The sequence below is a fragment of the Oxyura jamaicensis genome, chromosome 2, assembly GCF_011077185.1.
Source record: "Oxyura jamaicensis isolate SHBP4307 breed ruddy duck chromosome 2, BPBGC_Ojam_1.0, whole genome shotgun sequence".
Classification (NCBI taxonomy): Eukaryota; Metazoa; Chordata; class Aves; order Anseriformes; family Anatidae; genus Oxyura; species Oxyura jamaicensis.
This window is the reverse complement of record NC_048894.1, coordinates 1,425,373-1,444,835: the sequence shown is the minus strand read 5'-3', so window position 1 is coordinate 1,444,835 and position 19,463 is coordinate 1,425,373. Positions and strand designations below refer to the sequence as shown.

At 45.4% G+C, this 19,463-nt stretch overlaps 1 protein-coding gene across 2 annotated transcripts in view; it reads left to right on the top strand.

Annotated features, from left to right (window-relative positions):
- The window catches only part of PTH1R (parathyroid hormone 1 receptor), a 113,798-nt gene extending 96,834 nt beyond the window's left edge, over positions 1–16,964 (top strand). For both annotated transcript variants that reach the window (XM_035316856.1, XM_035316857.1), the window contains exons 8-13: positions 5,471–5,531; positions 7,489–7,555; positions 10,814–10,908; positions 12,827–12,968; positions 14,198–14,239; positions 14,982–16,964. In XM_035316856.1, the coding sequence (XP_035172747.1) occupies positions 5,471–5,531; positions 7,489–7,555; positions 10,814–10,908; positions 12,827–12,968; positions 14,198–14,239; positions 14,982–15,344 (770 nt within the window). In that variant the 3' untranslated portion in view covers positions 15,345–16,964. The remainder of the gene's footprint in view (positions 1–5,470; positions 5,532–7,488; positions 7,556–10,813; positions 10,909–12,826; positions 12,969–14,197; positions 14,240–14,981) is intronic.
- The last annotated feature ends 2,499 nt before the right edge of the window (positions 16,965–19,463 follow it).

Sequence of the window (19,463 nt, the reverse complement as noted above, 5' to 3'; positions counted from 1 at the left end):
CAAAGGTTTGGACAACCGGGGCACAGGTATCCACAGTCTGGGAAAAGCCTTTGGACATAGAAAGAAATGCTAGATATGTTACATGAAGAAATATTAGGCAAGGCTCCAGGAAATGGATGGCAGGCTAGTATCGTGCTTTGCCTCTGTACGTAGCCAGTGTCCCTAACACTGGATCTCCAAGCAAGCCAGATGATAATGTAAATCTGAGTTTATGGAGAATTGGAGTTTTTTACCTTGTAAGAATACACAAGGGATTGATTCATCAGTCCGGGGCGGTCCAGCCTGCAGGACTCTCTCCGGCTTTTTTCCATCCACCCTGTGCTTACAGGGGAGCAGGGGGGCAAAAGCTCCTTTCTAACCTCGTGTTCAGCTGGTGCACAGGCCAGAAACTGCTGGTGCTGCCCTGTGACAAGGACAGGAGTGTAATGTCAGTCCCAAAGTGGGCATCCATCTCTCAGGTAGAGTCAAGTCCCCACCAGCCAGTAGGTTTGGGGGGAAAATAAATAAAGAGAGATATTCTGGAGACAGAGAGCTTGCTACCTCGGCTGCAGTGAGAGAGGAAAGACTTTAGATATCAGCTCTTTAAAACAAACAAGCAAACAAATCAAACCAACCAAACAAAATAAATAAATAATAATAATAAAAAAAACACCCTCTTCCAAACTTTCAAGCTACATAAAATGTGCTCCTCAGAAAATGGCACTGCGCTGTACGGAGCAGGCTTCAGGAAGCAATTCCCCAGAGCAAATTCTGGAAGAGAGAGAAGCAGCTGAAAAATAATGCCATATGTTTAACAAGAAAAACCAACTTGATGCTGCTCGTAATGCAGCCAAAGGAAAACAGTCTAACAGGCATGGGTTCCTCTCATTAATTCTTCCAACCACTGCCAGAGTATAATCATTTTATCAGAGCAACCACAAAGCTGAAGTCACACCTGTCACAACACCAATCATCTGTGTGCTTCCAAAAGTCTGAGGCTGCTTAATTTAAATTCCTCTGGAATGAGAACATAGGATCCCTCCAGTTGCATTTGTTTTTGCTTTGTTTTGATTAGCATGATAATGTACACACACACACCCGCACAGACGTATTGCTTTGATAGCTTTTGGGCACTGGAAAGGGCAACCCAATCCAAGACCCACTGGAGTCAGTGGAAAAACTCCAGTTCCCTGCAGTGGGCACTGGATCCTGCCCATACCACATGCGATGAATGACAGGGAATCAGTGATAAATAATTACGACATTCCACATAGGTATAGAAAAGACATTTGCCCCAAAAGCTGGGATTTAGTTTTTATTTTTATTTTTTTTTTGCTTGTGCAACAATAAACAAGGGAGGATTTATCCTGCCTGGAAATTTCCAACGTGGGGGAAGCAAAAGTCACCCTGCAGCAGCTTATTTCCAGCGGAAACCAGTACATACAGTTATTCTGATGTCAGACCCAAAGATTTCGGCTGAGTTTTTTCAGTCCACATCCTCGCTGGCACAAAGGAGCAGGGCTCCGTGCAAGTCCTCAGCGCCCTCCTTGCAGTTGCAGAGGAGGCACCGATGACAGACAGGAACTTGTTCCTTGCCAGCACCCAGCAAAAATAAATAAATAATGGTATTATGGGCAACAATAAATTTCCCCAGCAGACTTCAAGTTCCTTGCAGCTGTTTTATGAAGGAAGTCTAAGAAGCATGACCAATAGCCAGAAAACCCAAGCTGATTCCACTGGCATTTTTCCTTCACACTGCGTTAATTCCCCCGGCTGGACTGCACTGGCTTTCAGCTACGGTGCAAATGAGCATTGCAGGGAGACCTGAACGAGACAAACAGATCCACGTGTTGTTGTCAAAGGTGCTCAGGTCCAAAAACCCATGATGGGAAGCCCTGCACGGTTATCTATGCAGAAATCATCCTTGCCTGAAAGCATTCCTGCCTGACAGGGCAAGAGGTATATGTGTTATTGGTCCCATTTGATATGAGGAAACTGTGACAGAGAGGGGCTGAAAAAACACTCCCTGTAAATTCAGAGAGGTGTTCGAATAGCAGGGAACAGAGACCAGATTTCTCCAGACCTACATAAGGTCTTTATTCATGAGCTTTCTTCTCCTAGCAGGCGCTTTGCAACTGCCTCCCTTACTCACAGCTTTGACACATGCACGAAAGGCGCTTTTCCACGTGCCAGGACACTTGTGCAAGGAAGGCGGCAGAGCAGAGCAGGGGCTGGGATGGCCACCAGAATTTGTGCAGCTTGAGGTCTGCACTTTTTCTGGCTGATGGGGTGATGACATAGAATCATTTCGGTTGAAGACCCTTAAGATCATCAAGTCCAACCATTCCCAAGCCCACCACCAAGCCACGTCCCCAGGCACCACATCCACACGGCTTTTAAACACCTCCGGGGATGGCGACTCCACCACTTCCCTGGGCAGCCCGTTCCACGCCTGACTTTATAGCACCTGCATTGTACACACTGTGTGTAACGACTGGAAATGCACAGCGCATACAATGTGGATTCTGTAGAAGTCGCTCACGGCATCGCCGCCCGGCGGGGTTCGTCCTGCATCTCGCTGGTCGTGCGCACGGCGTTTGGGGGAGGACGAGCATGCGCCCACAGCCCTCTGCACACACAACCACCAGGAAAAATCACAGGATTTTTTTGAGGCTTGCTTTCCTTCTTCTGGCAGGTTGGCCAGATGCATTTAATCACGAGAGGCTTTACTCCTCGAGGAGCTGCATCGGGCATCTGCTTCTTTCTGTGCATCTTTGCGTGTCTAACATTGGGGTTTTCTGGTTAATGGCTCTCCCATCAGTGGGTGCTGTGAGTGTTCAGCTGTAGGATTGTCCATCTCAGGGCATCGCTTTCACATGGAGACACCGAAAAGTCAGTCATCACCCTCTGAAAGTAAAAGAGGTGCTGGAGGGAAGGCTAAGCCTCCTGACCCTGCATTCAACAGACTGGCTTACCAGAGGGGGGAGGAAAAAGTTGAACTCCAGAAATCACCTGGAGGCCCAAGCTCTGCATGTTGCATTGATGGAGAGATAATCTGAAAATGGGGCAGAGGAAAGGGAGGGAGAGGATCCATTCCATGTTCCGTAAATTTAAGAATATTTATGACTGTTCACACTGAAAATAAGAAGCATGTTAGAGAGACAGAAAGACAAATGTAGCAATAAAACTGGTGCCAGGAATTCATTTTGTGTGTTTTGCAGAAAATGTCGAGGATCCTTTTTCCTAAGCTTGCCTGCACAGAGTGAGGTGGCAGTTGCAGAATAAATACATGCATAGATATAATTATTTTCTCCTGTATGTGTTATTGTTGCTAGGAACCTTTAACACAACATTAATAGGAATGGGAACGAGCTTTCTGAAATACAGGGCAGGCTAGGGAGGAACAAGTATGTGTCAAACACATCCAAATCTCTGAAATAATCCATCTTTCAGAATTAGAGCTTCACCATAACGGGTGAACATCCACTGCCTATGGGCAGGCAGCAGGCACCCGAGCCCCTGAAGGCAGAGGGTGTAAAGGGGAATATGACTGCTGCTATCAGCAGTTACAGCGTCTGAGCCTCGGGTAGCTCAGCCAGTCGTTCACAGCACGCACATATTTTTCATAGATGGGTGATTAACAGTGAGAAGGATATAGATGGTGCTTGTTGCAATAAATCATCGCCTTCCCCAAGCCCTCAGCTTCAGCACGCTCACGGGCTCCCGGTGCAATAGGTTAAGTATTTTCTATCCAGTGCCAGCCATTGCAGGGGATTGTGAAGCAGGGTGCGTTCCTTATAAATGTATCTTTGTAGGCAGTGCTGGTCCTGAGTGAGGCTCTGTGTTTAATTATTTATGCTTTCTTATATTACCGTGGCATTTAAAGGTTCCAAGCAAGATAACGGCCCCGTTGTCCATGTGTGTACGAGACAGGCGTCCCTGCCCCACACCCCAGCTCAGGAAAGCGTCCGTGGTCAGGAAAGCCTTTAAGCACTCTAATGAGACTTAAGTGCATGCTGAAAGTTAAGCGTGTGCTTATGCACGCCGAGCCCCAATGAGCTTAGACTGTGAACAGCATATTTACAGTCATCGGTGATAAATGTCGCCTTTATTTATTTTTTAATTTTTTTTTTCACCTGAAAGGGGTTATTCTTCTGCAATTTGTGGAAGCTACTGTGGATTTGATCCTGCCTTTTAAGGGAAGCCAGTAGGGGACTCAGTTGTACAAATAAAGCAGAACTGGACCCTAAAAAAATAAATAGAAGATTGCATTTGGATATTGGTGATTCTTTTACTTTTTACAGGGAAAAGATGATGCCCAGTGTAACTGTGCTGAAATGAGGATGGTTCCTTTGGGAGTGAACCTTGGGCTAGAGCATTTTGCAAGTATTACCCTGAATTCCAGCATTTGTCTTCTTCATGCAGCAAGTTTCTCACACTTCACAGAGTTTTTTACCCATCAAGGCCAGAAAAAATCAAAATGGAGTAAAGAAAATTTGTAGAGAGTTAGGACCTATGAAAGAGCCCTAGACCTTTCATTGCAAAAAAAATAATAATAATAATAATAATAATAAAATAAAAATAAAATAAAAAATAATTTTTAAAAAAAGCCATTAATTTTCCCCTCCAAAGTCTCTTCCTTCAGCTCATTGCTACTTCTTGCTGCTCTGGCCAAAATATCAGTCAGGCACAGCCTTGGTGCCCCTTAAAAAATATCAGTGGTATACATAGGTGATAGGGCAGTGCAGTTGTTGCAGTAGCTTGGTTAAGGCCCATAGGTGAGTTTGCTCTACATGCCAAATCAATTCCCTTAAATTAAATGGGTCAAGATTTGTTTTTCCAGCCTAGAGGCCAACTGGCGTGATGGCACAGCTCACACTTATACAGCTTTGTTCTGGATTCGGTGCAACTTTCTGGCATATTCTAGGCCATTTTCAGGGTGATGCAGTCTGAGCCGAATTCTAGATGGAAAGGAATAAATATCTTGGGAAATATGCACTATACAAGCCCCATCTCCGCTTCAAGTTGAATCATTTATGTAGAGCAAGCGGCGGTCACCCAGGTTCAGACCCTACAGGCTACATCCCTGTAGAGCAGTGGCAGAACTCAGGCACAGGAACATGACCGTTTGTCCTAAGTCCATGACCCTTGGGCCCAGACCAAGGGGGCATCTCCAGGCACAGCTCAGAATATAGCTTAAGCAAGGCAAGCTGCTCCATTTTGAAAGCCAGGAGGCTTTAGTAGTGTGGACATGTCCAGACCACGTCATTTGGCCTCCATAAAATGCTCCCTTCCAGTCCTTGGTTTACCATTACAGTGCTTGGACTACAGAAGAGATAAAAAGACCAAAATCAGGCCTTAATGGTCCAAATTATGCTTGAATATTTAAAAGCTCCTTCTTCTACTTGCTCCTATCCTTCACCAATTGGGCTTATGCTATCAGAGTCCTCTAATTCCCCTGCTCACCCCTTTGATCTGTGTTTCTTTGTAGGTCTCCCTGCTGTATTTGTTACAGCGTGGGCCAGCGTGAGAGCCACTCTAGCTGACACAGAGTAAGTCCTGTTGGGTTTCCTTTTCTCCCTTTCGTCTGTGATGCTTTTGTGGGGCTTCTGGCATAGGTGACTTTGTGGGTGAATCAAAGGATAAAAAGAACCAGAGAAAGCCAGAATCAATTCCTACAATGAAATTAGCATTTATTTTATTTTTTTTTCCTTTTTTTTCTCTTTTTTTTCTTTTTTTTTTTTTTTCTGTTGGGGGTGAAGGTTAAAATGGGTGCAACTGGCTTTGCTTTCACTTTACAGAAATTAATAATGTGAACATCTACTGCTGTTATCCCTGGGGCTGAAGGAGCTGTTTCACAGCCAGGCAAGGGCAGGAATGGCTTGAATCATGAAGGAATGCCCTGCAGAGCATGGGTAGAGATCAGTCATTCCCTGCTTCTTCCAGTAGCAGAGCTGGAAAGCCCTGCATGAAGCTGGGAGGCAGCAGGTTCAGCACAGCCACAGGAGGTGCCTCCACACGGAGGAGGGGTGAAGCAGAAACTCCTCGCTGAACGAGGTGTGGGTGCCAGCATGTCCTTAGGATTAAGAAGCATTTGTACAAACTCATGAGAGATAAATTCTTCCAGACGTATTAAATAGTAAAGTTCTGGCTCAGGAAGCCATCCTGAAGTGCAGATTGTTGGAAGAATATTCTGGAAAAATGTTACTAACTTCTCGCCTGTTTCTCCTTAAGTAAAAGTTTCTGGCTACTGTAGAAATAGGATGCTGAATCAGCTGTTTCTTTGGTCGTATACAAACGCCCTGAGGCCTCCTATTCTTGCAACAAGCTGAAGGAAGCATCCACAGCAGCTAATCTTCAAGCCCGACACAACCGTGTTTGCCCCCAGACAGCCCAACGTTGACCACACAGCAGGTTTCACCTACACACAGTGTGCCATCAAAAATTTGGGGGTCCCAGGCAACTTTTCCAATGACTTTGCCTAGGAAGAGACTGCTTTGTAAAGGGGAGAAAGCCAAGCTCCAGGCCCAGAAGGACCTGGTAGCACAGCTACTGGAGGATGACGCATCTACATTGGCTCAGGCTCCTCCTCGTACAGCCTTTCAGTCAGCACTGGTGGTTTCTCTGCCCCTGTCTCGCTTCCCTTGAAGAGCTGCCTGGGCAGTTTGGCCCACGAAATGAAAACTGCAGCTGCCATGTGGGGGCTGTCTGGCTCAGATAAAGAAAGGCCTGTGGCAGTCCTCTCTCTGTGGTTGGAGAGAATTCAAACAGAGTAATTAACACTGAGTGACCTTATTCCATGGCCGCTGGAAATGCCTGGGAGGAAATAGTGTCCAGCCCCTCGTCAGCAGATGGAGGACCATAGATGAACATCCATGCCACCAACAGTTTGCCCTTTCAAGTCCTCACTCAGATAAGGGCTGGAGATGAAAAGAAGATAAAGACTTTTATGGGGGCATGTCTGGGTCTCCCTGTGACTGCAGGGATGAAGGAAGCACAGGATCTGAATGTAGAAAAACAGAATTATCCATCCTACCACATACTCAGACAGAACTGATCCCCAGGCAAAGTCGTGCAGGCTTATTCCAAGGGGTAGCATTAAGCTATTTCAGCCAGTGCAAAACCCAGAACGGCCTCTCTTGTCTTCATGAAAACCAGATTACTTTTCGTGTAGGTTTTTCTCTTAAAGAGGTGAAGAAGAAGTGGAAAAGGGTGGGTTCCTGCCCAGAAGGGACAGGTCTTGATGGCTGTGGAAAGAGCTGTTCCACCATCTGGAGAGCATAACTTTAAATGCATTTAACAGGGGTTTGGGTTTTGAATGGTGTAGCAGCAGGAAAAAGGGCTCCTTTGGAGCCATGGGGATTGAAGGCAAGGTTAGATCTAGGTCTTTCCAACCCAGCAGGCTTTGGAGGAACCCCAGTTTTTGAGGGTGGATTTACCCAAGGAGACAGTGTGTCTGTTGCTCCTCGTAACCAATGATTTCCTAATGGGATATCAATCTCTTCTCAGGTGTTGGGACTTGAGTGCTGGCAATTTAAAGTGGATTATTCAGGTGCCCATCCTGGCAGCTATCGTGGTGAGTACTGGCTGATTGCAGGGGTGGGAGGCAGGGACTGCATTTGATGGTGCAGACACAGTGCAGAGAGTGGGGCCAGGCTATCCTGCTCTAGTTACCTTCATAGCACAGCTCCTGCCTTAAGCATGGAGTCTCAGCATCTCCAGTTTAAGGGCCTCATTTTTGACCTGTCTATAAGTTCGATAGCTGCATACAGCAGAGGGGTTTACGTTCAGCTTTGCTTGGGAAAGAAAGATGGCACAAGACCCGAAAATCATTAACGAAACAAACATTCAAGATAATATTGCCAACCCATGAGACAGTGAAAACCCCCAGGGGTCTTAACACATTCTCACCAGGCATCTGCAGTGAGAAGCACTGCTATTATGTGCATAAGGAGCATTTTGTGGGTCGTTACGTGTTTGCTTGAACGGAGTCCTAATTAGCTTAAGAAGTTGCTTTGACAGTTTTCATACGTTACCTTCATTCCTCCTTCTGTCTTTCTCTATGGTTCTCCATTACTCCATCTTCTGATAGGTAAGTGCAAATAAAAGAGCTTTTCCACACCCACATATCCTAGCTCCCCCTAACATACATCCAGTAGCTGAGTGTAGTCAGTAAGAATCTCTTTATAGTCTTGAGAGGGTTTTGCATTAAGCTCTGTGTACTTTGCACTGACTCACAAATCAGGAGGCTGTGGAAGAAGATCGGTGTGGGTGAGAAGAAAGTCAGCCCATCTGCATATAAACAGCAGGAAAGTTTCTGAGGTGAATGTGATCATATGTGTGATTAGGTGAGCTGCTTTGGATTTAATGTTTTTTTTTTCTTCTTCAGAATTTCTTTTTGGTGGAAATTCTCCACCTGGCTCTAGTAATCAGTTCTGCACCTTGGAAGAAACGAATCACCAAGCCCACTGCGTGGTCATTGGAAACAAAATAGTAGGATGGAGAAGAAAGTTCAGATAGTTCAATGAGATGAATGCCAGCAACCCATTGCATTTAATTTAAAGCCCAATTAACAGAGGAGAAAGAGCTCAATTGAGGCTTGTCCTTGTAAAAATAATGTTTCTCCATGAGGCTCTGCTGTGCTTGTACCTTGGCTATTTGCAAATGCAGCTATTTATCATGCAAAAATATTCTGTGGGTTGTTTCTGTTTAATTTCTGTGGGTTCACATTGTTCACTTGGCTGCCTTTTCAATTCCCACACTGGCTGGTCATATGTTACTGGACTAAGTTATGCATTTTCTGGATGTACTTGCAGAGAATTTGAAGGCTGAGGGGCTTAAAATCCCTCCACTATGTTACTAGCTGATTTTATTCAGTTGTCTGGATTTCTTTTAAACCTTAGCACATGTTTCAGGAAAAGTCGCAGGAGTTTCCCCCCGACTATGATAAGGTTGGATATCTTCAATGTAGTCATAGAACAAGATACCACAGTCGAGCCTTTGAAGCTAGAAAAACTCATATGAGAAACAAAGTCTGCTTTTTTTTTTTTTTTTTTTTTCCCTTTTTCTAACATTGCTTTCCAATGAAAATGAGTTATATGCCCCAGGCTGTGTGCTTCTCTGCCTGTCGGTCTATCCATCCCTCCCTTACAGCTCTTGTGCCAGTCAGTAAATTCCAACCAAATGTAACTAAGGGAATGGAGTTGCATAGATGTTAAAATCCCACAGACCTCATGAAAACAGTCAAATAGATACTGGAGAGAAATTCTACTAATGCCCCTTCGCTGGAAAGGGAATAGTGTGACCTTACCCCTTTTTAACACAGAGGAGAGCTGTTCGAAACGAACTTGCACCTCATTAAAGGAGAAAGAATCCAACCACAGAAGACAAAGCCATAGCAAACCAGGCCGTGTTCATTCAGCTGCTCAGGGAACTACTTGTTTTAACAGTGAGGATAATTAACCATTGGAACGACTTACCAATGGTTGTGGTAGGATCTCCGTCATGGAAACACTGAAACCCAGATCTGCTGTAGCTCAAACCAAAATGAATACAAGGAGGTCTTATGGACTGTTTTGCAGGAGATCGAGCTAGAGGTTCATAATGGTCCCTTCTGGTGTAAAGCTACGAGCCTGTGTGTGGCGTGGTAATTTGTTTGCAGCAAATGACTGCTGCAAACCCATGGACATCAGCATTAGCCCAGCAGTGTGCAGCCTTCTGCTTGTGGCCTCCCCATGTCCTCGAGAATAGGTTTGTCTGGGGCAGCTACGGGTATAACCCCGGCCCCAATGAAACCAAACTCCAAGGACATTCAAAAACCCAGGAATCCCCCAGACATCTCCCCATTTCTCAGCTCTGATAAGTATCAGTGTAACCGTGAGGTGTCATTACCTTATGCAGCATTGCTCACCGTGGGCATGTTCCTGTAGGACTGGGCGAGCTTAGTTCAGCAACTGGGTTCACAGATATGGCCCCCTGTACAGCAAAAAGATATTTTTTTCTGCCTATTGTGCCTACTGTCCTTATCTGGTCCACACCAAACGCTCCTCTAGAGAAAGCTTGCTGTAGATGTACAACAAAAGTTTTAGTTATTTTACCCTTCTGTGTTCTTGATCTGTCGTATCTAGCTGTGTCTACTCTGTGTCTTCTTTGTGATGCAGGTTGCTTGTTCTTCTTTCCATTTTGCACATGGAAATATGGAAAAGCATCTTAATAATGCTTCCCTTAGCCTGAGGGGACCTTAGCATCAGGTTGGCTGCAAGGGACAATATAACTGAATTTCACTCCGCTCCCTGGACCCCAAACTCAGCTTAAGAGGTTTATGAGGCCATAAAAATGACCCGTACAGAGCTGTAAGCCAAGTAATAAAGATGATGTGAAAAACACCAAGAGCTGACTGCGGTCCAAACCTTGAAATGCCTAGTAACTGCTGCCTTGAATACTGAGATTATATCCACTTGTCAGTTGTCTACTCACCACCTCCTCGCTGTCTTTCAGTCTCTCCCTACCTCACAGCATTTTTTGATAAGGGACTGATGCACAAGGCAGCCCTGGCTGGCTAGCTCGGGTGTCGGTGTTTTAATTCGGGATGCCTACCCGTTCCCAGAGGATGCCACCCCCTTCTCTCTCAACCATTCTGGTTAAACGTGTCTGGTGTAATCCCACCACTCACTGGGTTTTTCCCAGGGGAGCTCATCCCTGCCGCAGGAGGAGCACTTCCAGCTCGGACAAAAGGCCCCTTGACTCACCTGGGGCAAGCACAGACTGGGCAAAGTGAGCACTGGCTGCATCTCCTCTAACAGTTGTTCATTGTTGCTGTCTTTCCCTCTTCCAGGTAAATTTTATTCTTTTTATCAATATTATCAGAGTCCTAGCAACCAAGCTACGGGAGACAAATGCAGGGAGATGTGACTCAAGACAACAGTACAGGTGAGTCAGCTTTGGGGACGAGTCAAAGCCCCTGTTTCCCTCTTTGACTACAGAGGGAGCCCAGGGTGAGTGGTTCAGCTGAAGGTACCTACACTGTAGACCCTTAAAAAAAAAAAAAAAAAGGTGAGAAGAACACCATCATCTGAGCCTGATAATGCAGAATGAATCAGCAGCCGTTTAAACCTCCCCTAAACCTCTCCAATCCAACCCCAGGGACCTGCCTCATAGTAAAGAGAGGAGCTCAGTTCCTCCAGCCAGTTAGGAAGTGATTGTGCTGGCCTTGAACCAACAGGGCAAAAATAAAAGCGTTGCTTGTGCTGTTGAAACCCCTAAAACTTGTACCATTTTATTTATTTCTGTTTATTTCCCTCCTGTGCTTTGTAAAACTTCGTCTATTTGTTAAATCTGCCCTTCAGCGGGTGCTCCAGTGGGTTTGCTGAAATGAAAAAAAAAAAAAAAAAGAAAAAAAGGATTCCTGAAACTTTTCTGGAAATCTGGCCTTTCCTTGTTTGTTTTGTTTTCCTTTGTTCTGCCAGCTCTTCTCTCTTGATAATTTAGGATGTTTGTAGCATGGTCAAAGCTGGACAGAAAAAGCAGATTGCTGAGACACCTCGGCTGCTCGAGGGCTCCCGAGGCTTCTCCGAATCCCTTCGGCTGGACTCACCAGCAGGACACATGCAGAGGGGGATGAACGGAGCAATTTGGGCTGCAAACCATGAGCTCATTGCTACCATCACACTCTCCAAACACAAGATGTTTCGTTTGAATCAGGAATGATATTTGGCTGGAAAACACCTCTCCGTTTTCCTTTGCTGCCCTGTCAGGGCTCTGATTTATCTATTTATTTATTTATCCCTGGCTGAAGCTTGCTATTAATTATGGTTTGGATGGGGCCTGCTCCCTTTAATGTTTTAAATTCCCTCAGTGGTTTCCAGTTGCTGGACAGAGGTGGTACCAGGTCTTTCTGGTAGCGATGTCCATCCTTCTCAATAATTGCCTGCACTTGGTGACTTGCTGTAACTCTTGGCAGCGGGTTTAATCCTTCAATTAGCATCACTTCCAGGCAAAGCTGGATCCCTCAGGAGCAAACCCAGCCAAGTACTCAGGGCTTCATTTTACCTCCCTCCTACCCCCTGCCATAGGTCTTGTGCTGAGATGGAGCTTCTCCTTCAAACAGGGCTTTCCAGGGGATGCTGCGGTCCAAAAAGCCTCCTAGGAGTGGTGACCCCCTGCTTACCCCATACCATGACATCCACTTCCCCTTGATATTTGGCATAATTCTGATCCTCTCCACCTTTACACAGAAGGCACTAACCCTGGGTAGATCTTGCCTCACTAAGAATTACAGAAAGGTTGGAGTGAACAGGACTCCATGGAGATCACCTGGTCCAGTCCCCCCGCTCCAGCAGGGCCAGCTGGAGTAGGCTGTCTAGGACCATGTCCAGTCATTAAATTCAGAAGCAGAATCACCTTTTAGGGGCAAGGGAATTTAGAGGCTGGGACCTGGAAGCAGCAGTGCACATTTCTTTCCAGTCACTCTCCCACCTTATTCCCATGTTCCCAACCGAAAATAGTGGAAGGTATGAGGCTGAGAAAGAAGTATTGGAGTCTTGGTGTCTTCAGCTCCTACAGCAGCATCTCGTGGGGACGTGCATAGGAAGAGGGTTAGATTAGCACATCACAACATGATGTGGGATGGATTGGGTTCTGTCACATGCCATAAGAGAATAAATGGCTTGAAACTGCGCGTGGACACAGAGCCTGTGTAAATGTAAGCTATCCAGGACCAGTGAAGGGGGCATGTTGAGCCATAACAAAATCATGCATGACAGACACCTTAGGTATGAGGTGGACCGGCCTGGCTGGGAGTTTCACTCCATCCACTGACTTCGTGTCTTCTCTTTCCTTGTTCCTACAGGAAGCTGCTGAAATCTACCCTCGTCCTTATGCCTCTCTTTGGCGTTCACTATATTGTTTTCATGGCTATGCCATACACAGATGTGTCAGGGATTCTTTGGCAAGTTCAAATGCACTATGAAATGCTGTTCAACTCTTTCCAGGTATTGTAATTGTTAGACTATGGGGACAAACTGTGAGAATTTAAACAGAGGGAGGAGGGAAATAAGAGTGCAAGGTGTTCTCTTTGGAAGCAGGGTTGTGTTTACAGCATGCCAGATTTCATTCGCAGGGTGGTTTGACAGTATTTTAGCAACAAGTATGTTTTATATTTGCAGAAGACAGTGTAAAAAGGATCAGTGTGTCAGAAAGAAAAAAAAAATCCTGTTGAAAGATACCTTGCCCCACAAAATCTGTGTAGATCCAGGATAGACATAAGCTGGTGGAGATCCACAGAGACATGTTGTTTCAAATTTTCTTCCAATTAGCTTATCCCAGGCAGTCTCTTAGCACTGTGAATGGATTCCTCAGTTCAAGGTTTGGGTAAAAAGCAGGTTCAGTTATAGGACTGCTCCTGTATAAGGCACAACAGCAAGAATATGCAACTCGCTACAAGCAGAGCAGTGTTTTGTAGCCACTGCCCACTCTTCCCTCGGAGATTAACTTTTGGCTCACATGCAACTACCTATCATCATGGTCAACTAGTGTGGATGATGGAGGTGGACAGTGGGTCTGCCAGATGAAATTGTAAGGCAGGTGGGGACAAAGCTTGCATCCATGCACTTCCACGATTCCTGCTGGGCTCAGGTTTGAACAAACAGCAGCTGACCTCACCAAGATCTGGCTGAACTATTGACCAACAAAAAAGATGTGGACAGTTTTCTCACATTTTAGTGCTTTTGCTACTCCCACTCAGCCGGTTCTGCCCAACGTACAGGCTGCCCCACTTGAAACCAGGGCTGAAAGAGTCCCTTCTGGGCCACCTCCTGTCCTGCAGCAGGATCGGCTACATGTAAAGCACTGGAAATGTTTATCCAATATGTTTATAAATATCTCTAGTGAGTGAGACCCCACCACCTTCCCAGGCACTCATCACTGTCTCAGGATCTTTGCAAAAGATCAGGGCAGGGGAATAGATGTGATAGGTAGAGCACGATCCAGAGGGTTTATATAGTCCATTTACTTTGTCAATAGTCTGTAAAAAATGGCTATGTTCATCTGTCCCTCATGCACTACTAAAAAGAGCAATGTTTCCTATCCATAATATGTAAAGCAAGTTATAAACATCACTGATTTCAGAGAAACACAGGGATGCTGGGCAACCCCATTGGGGTATTAGATACTCAGCTGCAGCCAGATTAATATTAATGTGTTTTTTTCTTCTTCCTTCCAGGGATTTTTTGTTGCCATCATATACTGTTTTTGCAATGGAGAGGTAAGAGTCATCAGCTTCTTAATTATGTCCCACCTTTGTTAAGCTAGTTCCAAACACAGGTGGAAAGGTGGATGCACATCAGAGTATCACCTCTTAGTCTAGAGATGCAACCCTGTTTTGCACTCACTGAAAGATCTGTCCATGCACATAGAAAGTTTGTACACTCATTTTGGTCATGTAAGACATACAGATCAATCTGTCATCAATAAACGAGCTACTGGAAGTAGCTAATGGGGGGAAAAAATGTGCTTTTTTTTTTTTTTTTCCTTTTCCCAGCACAAGTGCTGTTTAGTGCTGCCTAATATCTGATCGGTGGCAGAAATAAAAGGGGATGGATAGAATAGCTGTCTAATCAGCAAGCTCTTTTGTTAGGCCAAGCTTTGTTGACCCTTTTATTCTGTTTCAAGTGACATGCTTTAATTTTCAGATTGCTTTTGAGCTGTCTTTGTTCCCTTTAATTCCTTCTGTGGCTGCATGCTAAAAATGGTGGGCAGTGAATGCACACCAGAAAGAACAGAATTACTTTCGTGGCCCAACATAAGTTTTGTTTGGCCTAAGTTTATAGATTTTAAGGGGAAATGCAACTACAGATATGTTCCTTATGTCCTGCAGCATAAACACACGATGCTCCTTCCAATTTTACCCTCCAAAGATTTCTCCACCCCTGTGGATAATACATCTTGCTGATCACTCTCTGTCCCCCTCTCCTTCCACTCATGCTTTTTTTCCCCTCTTCTCTCAGGTCCAAGCAGAAATAAAGAAGTCATGGAGCAGGTGGACATTAGCACTTGACTTCAAAAGGAAAGCACGAAGTGGGAGCACAACCTACAGTTATGGACCAATGGTTTCCCACACCAGCATCACAAATGTAGCCACGAGAGGGGCACTTGCCCTCCATCTCAATACAAGACTTATACCAGGGACCCTCAATGGACACCGGAATTTACCAGGTTATGTAAAAAATGGCTCAATTTCTGAAAACTCCATGCCTTCTTCTGGACCAGAGCAGTACAACAAAGACGAGGAGTACCTGAACGGCTCTGGGCTTTATGATGGAGACAGACCCACAGTACTTGTTGAAGAAGAAAGAGAGACAGTGATGTAAAGAGAGGAGGAGAAGAAGCAAAAGGATGAGAAAGGTTCCTGGAGAGCATTTAGTGGGCAAAAGAATATCAGGCCACGCATCAGATGCCAAGGATTTCCATACAGTTTCTCTGTTCGGTGGAACGAGAAGTTAAGTTATATGGGAAAAAAAAAAGTGAGCCACCAACGTGGCCAGTGGTTGATCACACACATATATTCAGTGATCTGAGTCTCCCTGGTGATAATGGGGGCAGGGCTGTCCTGAGGGCCTTGCTACCTGCTGAACAGAGATACTGAGAGTTGGCGAGGGAGGGTTGCACCGCAGCACGTGGTCCTTTCACCTCTTGGAGAGCTTGGGCAGCCTGAGAGGGTGGGAATTTCACCCAGTAGAGCAAGAGTCTTGCAGGGAACGTACAGTGCCATCTTCTTGCAAGGGTACAAGCATCCTTATGCAACAGCGTCTTCAGTTCAGTTTGCTCTTTCCTCCTAAATTCTGTCTGGTATAACACACGGGACCTACTCGGGGGGTTGTAGCTGCCCGTTCTTGCAGCCAAGAGCTCAGCATGGACAGGTCGGCACGACCAGCTGCCTGGGGCATGTTCTTCCCTTGGGCATTGTCACTCCCTGCCAAAATGGTCCTCTGGGGTGGGCAGGGTTAACAGCTCATGTTGCTAGATGCAAGCGGAAAACCATATTCTCCTCTCCCTGACCTGAGTCCCAGTAGCAAGCCAGAAACCAGTGCAATTTTAGGATGGAAAATGTGGTTATCAGAATGTGCGAAAATGTCGTTCTCCCAGATACAGCAGTGGAGAGGGGCCCACCCTGACTGCTCCCAGGCGGGCTGAGGCAGGGAGGGGAATTTGCTTGTGATCTTCAGAAGATCTTCATGAAGCGTGTGTGCTGGTGTGTGCGTGGCTGAAATCTGCTCAGAGGGTAGCTAACTGAGCCCTCCCTGTTTGTGGATGCTCATGAAAACAAGCTTCAATCATTTTTTTTTTAATCTTTAAATTGTTGCTCATTCTCCCCTCTGAATTTCTTGTTTCTCACTACCCCATGCCCTCACGAGGAGAAAGACTCCTTCAGATCTGCCTGCATCACCCAGAGGCATGAGATGCTGGATACAGCCAGGCAAACCTACCTTCATGAGAACCAAGGGCAAAATTTGCTGGACAAAAGCACAGGGATTGCTCCTAGAAGGTCACCTTCTGAGCATCTTTCCCATTCTGAATGGTGGGGCCATTCAAATGAGCCACACACACACCCATGTACACCTGGCCACTGCCTTAGCTGGTGCCAACAAGTATAAACCTTCAGCCAGAGCCACAGAGTTTGCCTAGAGATGCTCAGATGAGGAAATGTTATTGGGGTTGCCTCCGAAGGGAAGAGCACAAGGAAAGGCCTGATTCATACATCCTACAGGAGAGAGAGACCAGGGATATTTTGTCCCTGTGCAGAGTTTCCTTTGCTGGTGGTTTTTGAAGGTGTGCCAAAAGGTTATTTTCTGAATGTCCTCATGTCTTCAGCAGTGGCAAAGAGGTACAGCTGACCAACAGAGCTATGTGCTGAGGCCACTTCACACCAGCTGAGCATTAGCAAAGGGTCTCTGTCCATTCTGAAGCATGACTGAGAAGTGTCTGGTACTGGGAAATTAGGAACAGTGACCAGATTTCCTATTGCGGCAAGTGCTTCCTCAAAGGAAGGACTCTGGCTGAGCCAGCCTAGATCCTCTCATCATACCCAGTCATAATGTCACTATTCACTTCAAGCTGTCCAAAAGTCAGCCCCTCATGGTGTTTTTTGTTGTTGATTTTTTGTTTGTTTGTTTGTTTGTTTTTGTAGTTGTTTTGCTTTGTTTTCATATTTCTTTTTTTTTTTTTTTCTTGGTAAATTTCCATCACCTGAAGCATTTTGACTCCACCTTCCTGTTACTCAAATTGGATAGAAAACAGGCCTTGGGGCAGTTTGCAGAAGTCCTTTAGGATGCAGATGGAACCTATTCTCTATATAACCTATTCTCTATCCTGGTCCTTTAGATATGCTGCTGGGTGGCACCAGCCAGCACCTCTGAGACGCATCCAATCACTTCACCACTGCGACTTTTGAGTACGTATTAAGGACCAGCTTCCCCCCCAAAACTCTGAAGGTGGTCAGGAAGAGCTGCTGAGACCTTGACTCTGCTTTCTGTGTCCCACATTGTCTTTAAACAACCTCTCAGGTTAGGATCCAAAGCCCAGTGAAATCAAGGAACAAACCTCCTCCCCTTGACATCCCTGGGTTTTGGGTTCGGCCCTGGTAGGGGACGTGGTGGCTGAGACAAACCTCTGTAAGGCATCGAAGCACCTCTCAACCAGTTGCAAGCACACATGAGCCAATCTTTAAAAGCCAGTATTTATTTGTGATGTTTATTGGGTATTTTTTGTTTGTTTTGTTTTGTATCATTAGAATAAGTCAAAACTCCTCGTAACTATTTATCACCAAATGCCAGCTATTGAAAGGACAGGTTTTCAAAGCATAATCTTTTTTTTTTTTTTCCTGCTCTCTTATTGTCACTGTTGCTATTATGAACAACAACATTCACAAGAACAATGCTAGCAATGCTGTTACGGAGAAGTTAGATAGCCTTGCCAAAGAAGTCAGCTCTAGTGAAAGCTTGGCATGGAGAGCTAACCAGCTCTGCAGAATTCTGGGCCAGCCCAGCCATGCTTGCTGCTCATCTTTTCCTCACAGATTTTGGCATGGCCTCAGGAGGGGGATATAAAGGGGGCAGAAGTTTTCACCAGTCAGCTGTCAGTGTGTACAGCTGCGATATTTAGCATCCCGTGTGGCTGAACCGCTGATAAGAGAGGAGCACATCGAGTATGCTGGCTCTGGCTTTCTACCCCTCTAGAAGTATGGTGTGCTTAAATCCTGCAAGGACATGCAGGACCCTCCTGATTTTCTCACTCAGAGAAATTGCTTAGCATCATTTAATTGTTGGAACAAAACATAAGAAAAAAAGACAAAAAAAATCACCAAAAAAACCCACTGGTGACTCACTGTTTACTTGTGTTTGTTACAGACACCTCAAGATTAATAACATTTGACAATCACTTAGCAAAGTTAAAGGAATTAGCAAATACCATAAAATTATTTATAAACAAATACAAAACCCCTCGTAAACGGAAATGCATTAATCACTGGATTATTTAGAATAAATGCTTAAAAACTGAAGATAAATGGAAATAAAAATTACATGCACGAGGGGAAGAAATCTTTTCCTGATCTTTTCAAATGCAAATCATAACATAATAGATTCTTTTTTCTTGGTGTTTCAATATTCATGAAAAAAAAAGAAAGGAAGATGCTTATACCAAAACAGGGGAATAATTCTGCCTTTAAACTCGAGACAGACTGTGAGGCAGGCAGTATATTTGTCAAAGTCTGTTCCTATCTGTCCTGTACCGAGTGCTGAGACTGCAGGAAGTGTTGACTGAGTGTATGGGCCGTGCTTTGTTAGCTAAGGATCCAAGGACATCCTCCACTGATTCTCTGAAACAGAGGAGAAGCCACCATTTGCAGTTTGAATTTGTGCTGGAAGGGCAGGCCGAGTGGTCCTGCCGGCAATTAGCCAAAAACCTCAAGATATGGAGTGTGGTCACCTTCACTTTTTTCCATCACTGGGAGATGCAGGCACTTCCCAAGGACAGTTTATCCCCATCCAGAGGTCTGAGTCCCCCTGGGGTGACAGTTCCCATCCTGTCTGATTTACTAGGGCAGATATAGAATAATGCCACCCCCCCAAAAATAAAATTGAATTAAATGGATGGAGGAGGATAGAGAGCAGGTGGCTGCGGAGTCAGGATGCAGCCAGCACTTGGGCAGAGAGACTTTCACAAACCCACCCTAGGAGGAGGCAAAGGCTTGGAGGAAATGTTTGTCTGTATTTTTCCAGTTTTCCTTCTTCCAGTGTCAGCTTTGTGTCCCTTCTCATCCTGTAAAGCATCTGGCTGTATCCCATATATCCTCTTGCTTCTCTAAGCACACTGGGCTGGCCCAGGCCAGGCTGAGCACCACAACATCCCAGCAGAGTGGCTTGCATGGGGAGGGGTCCCCTTGCCCACATTTTGGGTCAGTTCTCCTCTTCTCCATTGCCACCGAGGTG